General features: G+C 39.0%; 1 protein-coding gene across 10 annotated transcripts in view; it reads left to right on the top strand.

The window, feature by feature from the left end:
• LOC129727630 (protein groucho) overlaps positions 1–15,988 on the top strand; it is a 343,638-nt gene that overhangs the window by 247,466 nt on the left and 80,184 nt on the right. For all 10 annotated transcript variants that reach the window (XM_055685625.1, XM_055685632.1, XM_055685627.1 and 7 more), the window contains one exon: positions 10,059–10,103. In XM_055685625.1, the coding sequence (XP_055541600.1) occupies positions 10,059–10,103 (45 nt within the window). The remainder of the gene's footprint in view (positions 1–10,058; positions 10,104–15,988) is intronic.

Consider the following 15,988-nt stretch of genomic DNA (forward strand, 5'->3'; position numbering starts at 1 on the left):
CATCGCGCGCACGCAAACAAATGAACACGTCATAAAGCATCACCTTGTGGAAGGGTTTTCCTTTTGTTCAGTTTCAATCGGGCCAAATTTCGCTGCAAAGCACAAGAATCACTGCAAGTGATTTGAATACGGTCTGCTTTTCCCACACACGTTTCCGCACCGACATTTCCCATATTCCCATCCAAAATATTCACAACGAGCAGACTCCGTATCGAATCATCCTGCATAATACTGGAGAGGGAGAGGAAAAAAATCTGCAACAGCTTTTCGCCAATCCCACCGTTGTTTTCGATTCCGGGGGAACGATGGAGTGAGACCCTGGAAACTCTCGCATTCAGATACGCTTGGCGTGGTTTGTTTGATTCGCTTAGTAGGATCCTTCAAGCATTCCACCAGACCAGAGGGTTAGATAGCATGCACCCCACCCAAAGCCAAATCGAATCTGAACAACGCACATACCTGGGATTGAGAGTGTTTTTGAGTGATCTGCAGCAGCAGCAGCAGCAGCAGTGTGCATACAGTCTGCGTGAAGGAGGATTCACTTCCGGTTTCTGCCGCCAACACTGGAACCGTCATCGTTGATATTCGAGGTTGAAAGTCATACAGAGTGGAATTGCGAATGGCTCTTCTAGTCTGGGTGTCCTTAATCAATTTTGAACCGTTTGGTCGGTCTACGTTTATTGGCTGGGACGGTAAATTCACACCGGATGCAGGCGGTTCAAACATTTCTCGCGCTCTTTTGGGCTGCAAAGTTTAAATTCGATTGGGTGACACGTTGCCTAATAATCAATTTGGCCTGACTGACGATTGACTGAAGGGGAAATGGGGAACTCTATTTCAACATTAAGCAACCGAAAAGATTTTAAAATAGTTAAAAAGAACGCTAAACTGATAATAATTTTGTTAGATTTTTTTGCCCTTGAGAGTTCTCATTTTGAAATGTTCAGAAAGTTTTGGGCAACTAAGTTTTTTATATGAAAAATATTATTTGAAAGAAATTTAAGATATCCACTTTTTAAATCACTTTTCATTTCTAAATCCTTTTTTTTTTTTTCAGTGTGGGAAATCAAATTCAACTTTTAAATGTTCAAATAAAAATGAAACAATTTGCTGGAAATCATACATTAACAACTTTTCTCCATCTCTTGACATCCATGAAACGTATGGGCAGAAGCAAAAAACATGAAAAATATTTGTTAAAAAAACTTTTGTTCTCAAGAGTGCTTATTTTGAAATGTTCAGAGGAGTTTTGGGCTATCAAATTTTGTACCCAAAAATGATTTAACCTCATTTTCTATACCACTTTTCGTTTTTAAAATCATTTTTTTTACGTCTTTGTTTTCTATACTGGTATGCATTCTGTAAAATTGGAAATGAAACTGGCGAATGTTGCGTCAGATTTCAAACGATAATAACAGCATAACCACCTGATGGATAACAATAACCGATATGTTGTTGGATAGATAAAATATTGAACAATTTTGTAATACGCTAGTTATCATTATTTTTTCATTTCAAAGTGGTAAAAATCGATAAAAAGTGTCAAAACAAAATTTACGCGAACAATGAACCAATCACATGGCATTTCTAGCATAGACGACATGAAAAGACACCAACCATAACCTGTGATATTCTTTGTATCATTATTCGAAGAAAAATTGACAGAGTCTCCCTGTCCCAATAGGTCACTTTATGTTCGCTTCCATGAACCTAGACTAATTTGATGTCTCGAAGGTAAAGATTTTTCGATAAGTTTGAAACAACCCCTTTTCTTGAACAATTTCAAAACCTGCTGTTAGAGCGTAATAGAAACTGATGTCTTGAAAGAAGACATGCTGGTAAAAGCAACGGTACCGTAAAGTATACGTGCGGCAGAGTGCCGGTAGTTTCTCGTCGTCTATCACTGTATCGTCTATCTATTCGCGTGCAATTCAAACTGCAATGCTGCGACTGATGGTGGTTGAAAGTTTATCTCATGAATATGATTATCATAAACCATAAATTACTCATCAAGAATTGAACATTTTTGCAACGGTTATAAGTTATTTTTTATTTATTTTTTATCTTCGATATTCACTAAATAATCGTGACCGACATAATATCAAACGAGTAAGTTCCTAAAAATACTAATTTATTGATAAGTAAGAGCCGGCAAGCGCTTATGAATTTTTTGTCCGTTTACTAAGATCTATTCAGTTTTTTTTTACTTTTCAACATTGTTTGATATTTTCTCATTTTTAACTTGACAAATAAAATAATATACTTATATTAGCTGTCTTCGTAATACAGTGAATGTAATTGTTGGCAAATGTAACAAACTTGTGAGACAAAAAAAAAATGAAACTTTTCAAACTTTAAACGAACAAATTTTCCCCTGAAGATGTCACTAACCAGTGACGAAACGTCGGATAGTATGCAACAAGTCGTTCTAAATTTTTGTGACTTCTCAGCCGAAAGTATAACATAAGTACATTTAAACTTTAACTTCGATGAAATTGCTAAATGTTGTTTGCACAAAAAATACTACGGACGCAACATTACCCAGTGTAAATGAAGTTATTCCCAGAGTGTAATCAAATAAATTTCTGAAAAAAAGAAGGGAAAATTAAAATACGTAAATCACTGAACAAACGAGTTTATTGCGTCTGTAATTACAGCAAATACAGTATCTAGTACCACGTCACCATTTCATACAACCCTGGGGCTGTATACCTTGTAGTATTTTCAGTGTAGGATTTCAATTTCTTTTTGATATTTTTAAACGAAATTTCAGACATACATGTACCATCCATCCTTTGACATTTTTAAATACATATTTCGATTTACATGAAAAAGAGCCCTTTTGAGTCTATGATGATGTTGATTGGTTTAGTAAGGCCTACACACCCACACAAATCGTCAATTGTAATTAATAATAGAAAGACCAAACAAAATACTTAACCACAGATAAACTAAACGAATAAATCTGTTCCAAGGAAACAAATTTAACAGTGAACTCAAAATGTGGCTGAAAATGTATCAATTTGCATGAGCAAAAATAATTTCAAAAGATTAAATTAAGTGAGAATTGAATTACGAGGCAAAAATACAAAAAATGACGAAAAATTTTTAGTTAACGGAATATTAGCTAATCAAAGCTAAGTAGAACGATATAATGAAAATCAGCTTTAATGGGTTCAGCTCTAATGCACTTTAAAATGGTTTTTAAAGCTACAAAATAGCAAACACAAACGTCATCACCAGGGCCGGACTTAGATGCCGGGGCAGATTTCTTCGTGGGGCCCTCTTTTCTTAAAAAAATTGTAGCTAAGAAGATTTGAAATTTTGAAATGATTTAACGCTTCGCTAGAAGGTGACGATCAACATCCGGGCCTGGTCATCACGACAAAAAATCCAAAAAAATGTAGACGATGATATCGAAGACACAGTCGCATGGTTGACGTAGGACTACGTTAATAATTATTCATCAAACTCCTCAGTTAGGGGCCATCCACATACCACGTGGACAGATTTTTAACGATTATTCCCCCCCCCTTCCCCCGTGGACAAATGCCTCTATTTTTGTAAGGACCGTGGACATTCCACAACCCCCCCCTCCCCCAGCTGTCCACGTGGTATGTGGATGGCCCCTTATATATGTGGTGGAAACGTTTTGATTACACAGTGCAACAAGAATTTACTTTTTTTTCTGCCTTGGCTTCTATGTATGATTTTGTATGTAGTTTGGTGCAAAAATAGATATAACAAAATAAAAATAAAATCAAAAAATCATACATAGAAGCCAAGACAAAAAAAAGTAGCACTGTGCTATTATTAAGGGAAAATATGGTGATAGCTGCTTCCAACAGGGATGCTCACTCACTGTGAAAAAAACTGGCTTCGTTTTGGATTTTTTTTTTACACTTCATGCAAAATATTGAAACGTTTTAAAAACGGCGATTACAGTTCAAGTTCACAGCAGCATTTCGAACTGTTGCGTGGCTCAGAGTGCTTCTCTCTTGCTATCTGCTTCAATCCGTCACCAGATGAATTAGATTGTCTTCTTCCCAATCTGCAACACGATACAACGTTTTATTTTGTTGCGTTGCTGTTTAGTTTCACTGATGGTCAACACGAAGTGAGGTTTTCCATACTTTCGTATTGCATACGGAATTGAAGCGCTTTGCGTTTCGTGAAACTAGGGAAATGACATAATTAAAAAAAAAATCAGAACCATTTACAACATGGGTCTAAAATAAATATCATGAAGCGAGATGATGTTATTGACCAGCCAAGACAAAGGATGACATTTTGTCAGTGCGAATATCAATCGGTCTTTTTTAGGGTTATTATATCTATTTGGTGGACATTAGTGAACAAGTTTTATCAAATAGCAAGTGTCATCAAAATCTACTACAGATCATTATCAATTTGATAATACTTGAGCTTGAACGGGTAACCACAACTCGATAACCCTGTGCATAAATAACACTATATACAAAACAATTTCGATTTTAATCAAAATTTCGGCATGTTCTTTTGAAAATACTTAATTCATTTCAAAAAATTCATTATACTTTCTTCAAAATGTTGGAACGTCTTGAGAAAACCGGTTAATTCGACTTTCGGTGCCATTTCGAAATTCATTCTCATGTCTGCCACCAGAACAGAATTTTTCTGTCCACCAGCCGCGCAGTTGCAATATGCGCCACGCAACAGCGTAATTAACTTTTGCCAGACTGAGAGTGCTGCAAGCTTGCTATTTGTTTCCATCCGACATGAGAAGAACTTAATTGTCTACTTTCTAAGCCGCAACACGATATAATGTGGTAATTTGTTGCGTGGCTCAGAGTTCCATCAACCCGGTTCCACTCTATCCTCTAGACATATAAAAATGCAGCTCTGTCTGTCTGTCTGATCCATATAGACTTGGAAACAACTGAGCCGATCACCGTTAAAAATTGTATGTAGGGGTTTTATAGGACGAGAAAGGTGATTGTGATAGTTGAAGACCGCCCCCTCTTCTATTTGGGAGGGCTCCCATACAAATGAAACAGAAATTTCCGCACAACTCAAGAACTAATGGAGCAAATGAATTTGTTATATGAAAGTTTTTGGAAGCAAACAATATTTTCTTGGTGGTTCCCTTTTTTGTAATAGAGAGCTCCAAAACAAATCAAATACGAATTCCTGCACCAATCGAGAACTACTCAAGCAAGGGGATTCTTGGGGACAAAAAAAACAATGTTAGCTTGATATCCCTCCTTCTTCTGGAAGGGAAGGGTCCCATCAGGGGTGACTCGTGGCCTTTGAACCTGCCTGATCAACTATAAGTTCTGAAAATCGCAGATTAAGGAAGTAATCACAATCATGTCCGTGTCATTTTATTTATAACTTTTTGAAATTGAAACTAAAAATCAATAAAATATAAGTATAAATTTGCATTTGGAATATTTTTTTTTGCCTGGGGTCCCTGTGTGCAATGCACGGGTTGCACCTATGAACGAGTCCCATACAAATGAAACACAAGTTTCTGCACAACTCGAGAGTGAATCAAACAAATCGAACCAAATTTGGCATGTGGAGGTTTTTGAGGACAAGAAATATTTCCAAGGTAGTTCGATATCCCTCCCTCTCCTAAAAGGGAGGACTTCTGAACCAATAAAACACAAATTTTTGCGCAACTCAAGAACTGATTGAGCAAACGAAACCAAATTTGGAATGTGAAGAGTGTTTTTGAATGCAAAAAATATTGTCATGGTGGCTCGTCACCCCTGCCTCTTCTGAAAAGGATTCACCCAATATAAGTATTTGCGGAACCATAATAACGTCATGTCGTTTTGTAATCAAAAATGGCGAATTCATGTTTCTGGAAAACATCAGAAAATTATGGTATTTCCAGAATCAAGATGATATACAGAAGCCAAAAGGCGATGATGTTCTAATTTTGTTAAAACCAATTATTTAAAACGTCGTTGGCTTTTAAGTTTAAAAGTATCCAACATACGATTAGCCATGCATTTGCAGACTATAAACAAATCGCAAGGTCAATTTTTGGATGTATGTGGTGTGGAATCAATTGAGAATGTTTAAAATTAATCAAATGAAAACAAAAATGGGTGAGACGAAGTCTTGCAAAACTGGGGAAATGACATAACTTGAAAAAAAAAGGCGGAACCACTTGCAACATGAGTCTAAAATAAACATTATGAACAGAGAGCTGTTTTTCAAATTGATTTTTATTTCATTTTTTCATTGGTTTGCAGTTAAGAAGATATCATCATCCTTCCTTCTCTGCTATAGAAGCGAGCTGGTGATATGCATTCGAGGAGGGCACGTTTCTTTACACTTTACACAGTATGTCACCCTACTAAAGTAAGACGTAGTCCTACGTTAAAACAAAAAAATAGGAGGGTGGTATCCAAGACACGACCGCATGATGTTGGACGGTATTTTTCTATTCCATTAGAAAAAAGAATAGACGAAATTGTTACTCTAATATTTTATGCAATTTTATCTAACAGTGCATTTCAATATGCTAAGTCGTTAAGGGTTTATATACCTTTTTGGTCGAGAAAAATGAGGGAAGTTTGAATCTATTTTTAAGTGCATAGCACCATTTTTATTGCATCAAAGGAGTATTTTTCTGATAGTACAGTTTATCAACAATAAAATCATACGTTTGATTTTGAGATATACAAATTATTACTGGAGTAATGGCCGTTTCCCCGAAACGCTATTTTTTTGCAGAGGCTTGCGGTGATCCTTATAGAGACTCAGCGGGTTAACCGAAATCAAAAACTCATATTATTTCATTAGTATAGAAGCGTGAGTATTATGTTTTCAGTGCAAACGGGAACGTTTTTCCCAAAAAATGCACGTTTTGAGCGCTAAAAATTGCATTAAAAAATTTTTTGCGGCAAAATGTAACTGTATGTTTCAAAAAGCGATCGTTCAAGGACCGGCGAATTCAATAACGAAAATTTAAAAAAAAGATGAAGGAAATCGGTTCAGTAGTTTTTCCGCAATCAGGATCACGGCAAAGTCATTTTTCGGAAAACACTGTTCCGAGATAATCGCGTGTAAAGTTTCAAGTTTAGCTTATGCGGCCGTGGCGAGACGCGCTGCAAATCGCTCTAACTTTCTTCCTATTGCTCAGATCTTTATAAAAATTTGTGAAAATGTTCTCAGGATGTTGTATTTGAAGATAATACAATAAAAAAATTTCGGTTTTTTGAGAACTAAAAAGGTATATAACCCCTTAAAGCGTTATAAATAATAATATATACTAAAGGAATGAATTAAAAGCAAAACCGCGCACCGAGAAACGAAACGAAAATTAAATGTATGCTCATTGAGAAAACTTTATCGACAATTTATGGTACTTAAAAGAACCTGTTTGGATTTAAATGAAATTTCATCGGCAGTAATTTTTCGTCGATGAATAAAGACTGGCTGAAGAAGTTTGAATCGTTGCTGTAAAGTCAAATTTACAACCGTGTTCATGTAAGCGTTTTAATATTTTCAATTAATGTTAACGAGCAAACACTAAATCTTCGATAAATACCCACTATAGCTACTCAGACACGTGCTATAGCAATCCATACATACGAACGAATGAGGAATTCGATTCGATGGCGTGCACTTTTATAAGCGACTAACATTTGCCACCACCCGCTTTCTGCTGCTCCAGAAAGAACCGTCCGCTTTGCCGGTCATCGCATGAATGAGAAATTCAATTCGATGGCGTTCGTGGATACCGATAGAGTTTTGGAATGTAAATGATGGGGTGAAATGTTCGAATGGTACCCCATGTATCAAGGTTTCGTCAGTTATTTGGAAAGAGAGAGGAGTTTAGAAGAATAGAGAATGGTAAGGAAAGAAAAAAAGCATCGGAAACAGTGACCACAAGTGAAACAACAACAACAACAAATCGTTTACAAAGTCAGATCGATTGAATCCGTTAGTGCCGGCTGTGCTTGGAAAGGAGGTTATGATTGGTTGCTCAGTATGATTTAGACAATCGATGTTATTTACCAATTTTTCAATAGTGTATCTCAAACAATGGGTTGTTTTTGTTACATAAATTTAACCGTAAAAGACTATCTGATCGGTTGGTGCCAAAACCTCGATATTCTGAAATGAACTGACTGATATCTAAGCGCTCAAAACCTGACAACTTTTCCCTGGTTAAATTACTAGATTACGCCTATCTTCGATAAAGATGTTAGTCCAACGTCAAAACCTGGAAAATCATGGAATGTCAGGGAATTTATTTTTCGATCAGGGAAATCGGGGAATGTCAGGAAAAATTGGAAAACAATCAGAGAAAATTGTTCAAGCGAGAAGCGATTTTTCATTTGAAGAGCGCTAAAATGGATTTTCTCAGCATTTTTTTCACTGGGGTTTCAGAGCTGCGTTCATTTATGTTGCACTTTATTGTACTAAAGGCTGTAAAATATCAGGGAAAATAGTAGTTTCAGGGAATATCAGGGAAAATCAGGGAATTTTATGTTTCTGTGAGTTTTGGTGCCTCAGAAGTGCGACAAAAGGACGCTGAGTAATTGCCAAATAGTAAACAGGGACATATTACAAAAGTTCGTTGTTGGACAACGAAGTTCTATTTCCCTAGCAAAAAAAAATGCTCACTGAGTTCGTTGTTTCTTCGTTTGCTTACAAGAAGACTTATTTTAAGTCTCTGAAGACTTGACGCTATTCAAATGCTGTTGAGGGCACCATAACTCACGAAAAAAAGATAAATTCCTGCGTGCAAGATTAATTCATAAGAAGAAACATGCTTCTAGTTCTTCTAAAATGCGTTTAAGTAACTTCAATGGGTACGCATGGTGTGCCGTAAAACGTAATGAGTAAATCTATATTGTGTGCTAGAAACATTAAATAGAAATAAGCCCGACTAAACATAGTTGTTCGTTTAAAAGAATATGAGGCAAAAACATGCGATTAAAAAAAAATTACCTAATACTTCCTGTAAGAAACGCAAAAATCTTACTAACAAAAACATGCAGCTGTGCTGCAGTGGTAAAGCCTCCACCCGCAACGGTTGCATTTTCGAAGCACTAGCAATCGATAGTAATATTATTTTCCAAACATCGCGCTCGCTACATTGGCTAAATGTTTCCCCAACTTGGATGGAAAACCCATAAATTATCCATCCGACCGAGCGGACGTTGGCGGTAGAACGAGTCGGGTAGCGGGAAACCTCAAGCCTGCGGAGTTGATCGATAAATTTTATTCAAAATTATTCGTGCCTGCGGTGCATGTGAACTTGATTGCATTCTATGGTGATCCTTTGTCCCGTCCCCGTGTATGATGACATTCCGGGAAAAGTTAGCCCACTCGGTAGGTTGCGATGCAGTCAGTAGTATCTTGACATATTTGCGACTCTTGTAGCGTTGATGGAGTTTAGTCGTTCGGGCGCCTGCCAGGCTCTAGCAGAGCCAGACGCGCTCGATCCAATTTGCAAACCCGCTGGCACAGTGACGAGCTGGACGACGAATGCCGCCGACAATGATTCGGTCCATCCGTTGGCATTGATCTAACCTCATTTGCTCATGTGTAAATAGACTCATCAGCGAAAAACGGATGCCGGGCTACTGCCTCCGACGAGAAATGTCAGTCGACCGACATCTTTGGCCGTTGCGGTGGTTTTGCGTGGGGCTCTGATTGCCACCAGCTGTTTACCGTATGCATGGCTATAAATTTATAATTAATATTGTATAAATACGTATAAATGGTGTGGTACAATATCGAACTCCTCGTCATCTCTGTGGTTCTATTGGTATTCGGTCGGTCGAATGCGATGCTGCAGATTTCATCGTACGTTAGTACGTTTGTGAACGTGCCACGGGATTAATATGGACGGGCGCACTTTGGCATTGGTTGACACTGAAAATTAGATTGGAGTTGAAAATACAGTATGAAGCAACAAATATGATATGATTGATTGACTCTGGGAGCACATTATTACTAGGTCGTAGTTTGACATGAGCCCTTATTTATTTTAATTTGACTCAAAAAATAAACTTTGTCTAACCCCCCCTTTTTTCCTCTTTTTCCAGTATTACGAAATGTCGTACGGCCTCAACGTAGAAATGCACAAACAGGTAAGTCAATCAGTACTAACCACCGGAGGGGAAAGGGGGATCGACCGATCAATCTTCCAATTTCCCCCTTGCCTACCAATTTACATCACGGGGAACCGCACACTGTCGCTTCCTACCGACACATGTTTGACATTCCCCCCGGGTTTCTGGTTGCGAAAAGCCGTGTCGCTTGTTCGAACCGACCCCGAAAAGAGCGCCGGGTGATGATGATGATGATGACGATACTACTATGCGCCATTCGCCACCCCTTTTCCACCGTAACTGCCGCTGTAAATAAGATAATCACATAAAATTAAATAAATGTCAAAGCACGAAAAGACAAACCCGAGCCGGCTCTTGCGTTGCGTCCCACGTACAGCACAATATAACTACGACAGGGGCTCTGGGTGAGGGAAAGGAACATTTCTTCGCAATGCCTTATCAGATTGTACGTGCCACGGAAACCGAGCTGCCGGGGCAGTAAGCCGTGCTTCCAGATTCCATTGGTGTTGGCATAACATCATCATGTTTTGCGTAGCCGCTAATGGTGGCATCACTGACTCAATTGCAAAAACTGGACGGCTAACAGTCGCAGAACTGAAGCCATCGTGGCGAAAGCGAGAGAAGACGATCTCCCATAGCAGGGATTCCGCAAGCGTTTGCGGATCGGAGTGGGCGAGGATTATTAAATTAAAATAACAGTAATAGCTGTGAAAGCATGAAAAGTAGGAAAATCATGAACTTGTTTGAGTTTACCACCTTGTCCTGTTCTCACTGTGCACACCGTTCCCGGCCCGGTGGGTGGCGGGTGACTTTTGCGTTCTATTCTGCCTGCCCGGTTTGGAAAGGAGTACCACCCGCTCTCCCCTACCGACTGGGAGGGGAAAGAAAGCAACGATGTCTGCTCGCCGGAATCCGGCCGAGGTCGACGTGGAATGTATTTGCTTAATTGCGCTCGTTTCGACGACGTGCCACACCGAGTAGTCCCCCCGAGAGTAAATTCGGTTTTCACAACGGGAGCGGGGACTGGGACAGGGTCGGGATCAGAGGAAGTTCTCGTTGGTCGTTTCGTTGGAATCGCAGCGGAAGGAAAATTAGTGTTTGTGTACTACGAAAGCGATTTTCCGTGGGGCGACTTTCACTCTGCTGAAGTTTGGCGTTACAACAGGAGTTTCGAGGATGTTTTTGTGCTATCGGGGGCGGCAAAGAGTTAAGCTTATTTAAGCCAAGTGGCAATCGACGAAACGTCGCCATAGTGGGTGCGAAGGTTTGTTGATTGGATGATTAATTACCAAGTCTGATACGAGACATTAATGAATTATCCCCATGGAGAGGGGTGGAGTTGATAGCGCTTGTAATTATAACAAATATGTCATCTAGCGCAGAATGCTAACTGAATTGGGCATGGATTTAGACGAAACTTTTCGAATAAATATTGATTAAAACGAACCACTTAGTTCAAACTTAGCGAGTTATATAAATCGGGTTTTGTTTCCAACAAGAACAGCAAATTGATGTGTTTTGACTATTTTGGATGGGAATGGGGTTTTACTGATACAAATATTTTCAGTTAAAAATTAGTCAGTATATGTAAACGGCTGGATAGGGAGGAAAATAGATTATTTTAGAAAATTGCCTGTAAATCATGAATGGAATCTGATTTTGCTCTAATTTTACATCCAACTTCAATTTTCTAAATAAGGCATATCGCAGGAGACATTGTTTTAGCAAAATTACATTTCATGATTTTTACTTACACAGAATTTATGTTATATTTACTTGAAAAAAAAATCATTTCCGAAAAGTTATAGTATATTCGTTTTTATCTACTTGTAACAAATTTTCATGCTCGACTTGCATCGTTTATTGTTTATTCGTAACATATCAACAGACACAATATGGTCCTACTGATGAATCCTAAGTAATTTAAAAAAATTAGTTTTATTGTAGTCACGTGAAAGGTTAAAATCGAGCATCGAAGATAGCCTGTTAAAGGTTCATTGCAAACCGATGATAGCGCCGTTGGCTCTGTAGTTTGTACGACTAAAAGGTAATCTAAAAAAGACACTGTTGCGAAGAGCTCTAGAGCGCACATTGATATTTAATGCGCTGAGGAGTGCAGGGCAGTCGATATTGTACTTGAGAATATCTGCAATTAGCATGGCACGTGAAAGGTCCCGCCGCGTTTGTAGCGAATCAAGTCCGATGAAAAGCCTACGACTCTCATAACTCGGCAACTGGTGTGGGTTGTTCCATGGCAATTGTCGAAGTGCGAATCGAATAAATCTACGTTGGACTGCCTCAATTCGATCAACACCGTTGAGATAATGAGGGTTCCATACTTCCGAGCAGTATTCAAGAATTGAACGAACAAGTGAGCAGTAGAGAGATTTCAGGCAGTATATGTCACTAAACGTTTTGGCGATGCTCATCACGAATCCCAAACAGCGAGATACTTGGCAACGATGTACGTTATGTGCTGTTTAAACGTCAATTGATCGTCGAGGTGTACACCCAGTTCTTTGATACATGTAACTCTATTGATAGCGCTTCCTGCGAGATGGTAGTTGAAACGTAGCGGGTTCTTTTTTCGCGTAAACGTGATAACCGAACATTTATCGAGGTTCAGTGTCATTCAGTTGTTCTCGCACCACTCGGAAAAAGTTACTAATTGTCTTTCAAGGAAATAAGCATCTATAATAGTCTTGATTTCAAAACACATTTTGAGGTCATCGGCGAAAGACAACCGTGGGCCTTTAAGGGAAAAGTTTACATCGTTGAAGTACAGAAAAAAAATCAAAGGTCCAAGATGGCTTCCTTGGGGTACTCCGGAAGTTGCAGAGAACTCCTTAGAAATAAAACGGGATATATTGACTGCTAACCGGCGATTGCTAAGGTATGATTGAAACCAGGTGAGAACATTAGCTCCAATGCCCAGTCTATCCAACTTAGCTATAACGATGGCATGATTGATTTTGTCGAATGCGGTAGAGAGATCCGTATATATATACATCGGTCTGATGTCCCATGGACATGGTATCAGTTACATAAGTTGTGAAGGACAGAAGATTTGTAGTAGTACTGCGTTTTGGCATGAATCTATGTTGGGTCTGATCAATGTACAGCTTGCTGTGGGCGAAAATTGATTCCAATACGATCAGTTCAAATAGCTTGGCCACTGCACATGAAGCCGTAATACCACGATAGTTATCGACTTGTGTTTTGTCTCCTTTTTTGTACACCGGGAACATGTATGAGGTCTTCCAGAGAGAAGGGAATGCACTGGTTGCGAGTGACAGGCGAAATAACAGACAGAGCGGTGTAACAATGGCATTGCAGCATTTTTCCAGGAATATTGCCGGAATTCCATCTGGTCCTGGTGAGGTTGATGATTTCATCTTGTTGATGGACGTTATTATTGTATCCTCTTCCACATTAAGAGAATTCAAGAGCTGGTTGGATAGGGGACATTATTCGCCGCAAGCGATATTTGTAACGGAGTCAAGGTTTCGTTGGTAAAAACTCTGCTGAATTTCTTGGCGAAGAGGCCACATTTTTTTTTTGTGCATGATGCCGTATTTTCTCCATCCCGTATCGTCAAAGGTAACCCTGTTTCATTCCTCTGCTCTTTGATGTATTTCCAAAACAAAATTGAGATCACACCTTAGCCTACGTTGCACGGTTCGTAACCGCTGCGCATGACAGCGCTTGACCGTTCTCTTTTCGAATATCTTCTTAGCGTAGATCTCTTAGCTGTTTTCAAGCGTCTCAACTCATCAGTTTGCCATGATAGTAACCTGGATTTTTTGTTGACTTGTTTGGGTACATGGCGATCGATAGTATAGTTTACAATATTGGAGAATGTTTGCACGGCAAGGTTGACATCGTTGCATAAAAAACTGGAAACTTTGTAACTATTGAGGAATTTGATTTTGGAAAACTCTGAAAGGATCATGGAATTCACTAACACACTTAGAGTTGAGACGCCTTCGACAGAGTTAGTTACCGCATTTGTCTCGTTGGTACGAATCGTATCTGAGCAATCGCCGATTACCTGCTAAACTAGGTTCCGTAGAGTCAGAATAATTTACCAACCGATCAGGTGTTCCGCAAGGTAGCAATGTGAGGCCACTACTATTAATCATATTTTTCAACGACGTCTGTCTAGCGCTGTCGAAAGGACAGCAAATTCGTGTATACCGATGACTTGAATATTTACTGGCTAATAAAAACATCTGTCGACTGTCAGAATCTACAGAATAGAAACAGTTACCGTCATTTGGAGCCCTTTTCGCAGTACCTGGGTTATGAGAATTGAAAAAATTCTGTTAAAATTTATTAGATACGCTTTGAGACTGCTTCCTTGGAGAAACCCAGATTCGCTATGGATGTTACTGCCACGTTCTCTTCGTCAGCCTAGTTTTTTGAGGCTCCAACAACACAGGACAGACTTCTCACAAACAGTGTTGGAAAAAAATTACCTCTGGCGATTTCCAAATAAACCAAGCCTAAGATGCGCTGACATCATCGTCAGTATGCGAGTAAATAGGTATCGGTGTTTGTTCACTCTCATTGCTTTCCTTCTTACGATATATTTCTTGTTATTAGTGTACACAACAACAATGATTGAGAGAACTTCAAGTTTGTAGCTTAGATAACTCTGTTAAACGCAGGTTTTGCCCTGGAACTGCAGATAGAGATGAAAGATTATAGTTTCTCAACTATTCCTTTCGCTGGTGAAGTCTCTCTGCCTGAATAGCTCTTGAGCTGTTCCGTGAGTGGTTCACCAAAGTTGTATAGCTTCCTCGATTCGTCGTTTCAGGAACTGACACATCTGTCACTTGATCTTCAGCCCGTAGCGCTCCACGACATCCAACATCAGTTTTAACTTCTCCAAGCAACATATCGTCATTATAAACCACGACCACTTCAATTAGCTCTTTGAAGATGTTGTTAATGTACCGTTGAGATACGGTCGGTGAATAATTATCAGCTTGACGTCCGATGTGCCCGGTTCACAGAGATTGTAACCAGCTATTAGATTTAGAACTTCGTCCCATATAACTGCGTTGCCCATGTAGCGTACTGGACTCCGGTTGTTCATTAGCAACTTTGGGGTGTAAGCAAAGCAAAGCCTTGGTGCTACATTCCGATTCGGGACTTGACCTTCTGTTTGTTATACACATACTTCGCAGCCAACTGTCGTACAGCATCGTACCTCGAGACCATCTGGGAGGCAACTTTGGTGTACTGTACACAAAATTCTCTTCTTTCGAAAAAAAACTTGAACCCGCCAGCAGAAACCCTGACTAGAGACTACCAAAGCCAATTATTGTGACTTTTACTCGTCGCTTTCAATTGAAAAACATTTGTTTTATTTTCGAGCACTTTAGGAGTCTGAGCCTGCAAACTACTCGAAAGCTCTTGCTTTGATTTTGACAACTGAAGGGCTTGGAAATAAAAGCAATGATTTCCAATTGAAAATGGAGATTATCAGCGTCACTCTCATATAACGATTCTCAATTGCAAATTACAATGAGCGCTGACGGAGACAGGGGGCTTCTATACAGTACTTCTTGCATATATATGGTAAAGAGAAGAAAATACTACAAGGTATACAGCCCTAGGGTTGTATGAAATGGTGACGTGGGACTAAACACTGTAATTAGAAGGATTTTTAGTTACAAAGGTTACAGAATCTGCAGACAACAACAATTCGTTTGTTCTGTGGTTTAAGTATTTTTTTATACGCAGCCTCCCAATAATTTTTTTTCAGAAATATATTGAACAACAATCGAAGGAACTTCGACTACACTTAACGATATTGTGTAGTGTTTTTTGTGCGAACAACATTTATTCAACAAGGCACAAGCGTGTCGTTGTTATTGGAGAAGCAAATCTTATTA

The sequence above is a fragment of the Wyeomyia smithii genome, chromosome 3 (genome assembly GCF_029784165.1).
Source record: "Wyeomyia smithii strain HCP4-BCI-WySm-NY-G18 chromosome 3, ASM2978416v1, whole genome shotgun sequence".
NCBI classification, from domain to species: domain Eukaryota; kingdom Metazoa; phylum Arthropoda; class Insecta; order Diptera; family Culicidae; genus Wyeomyia; species Wyeomyia smithii.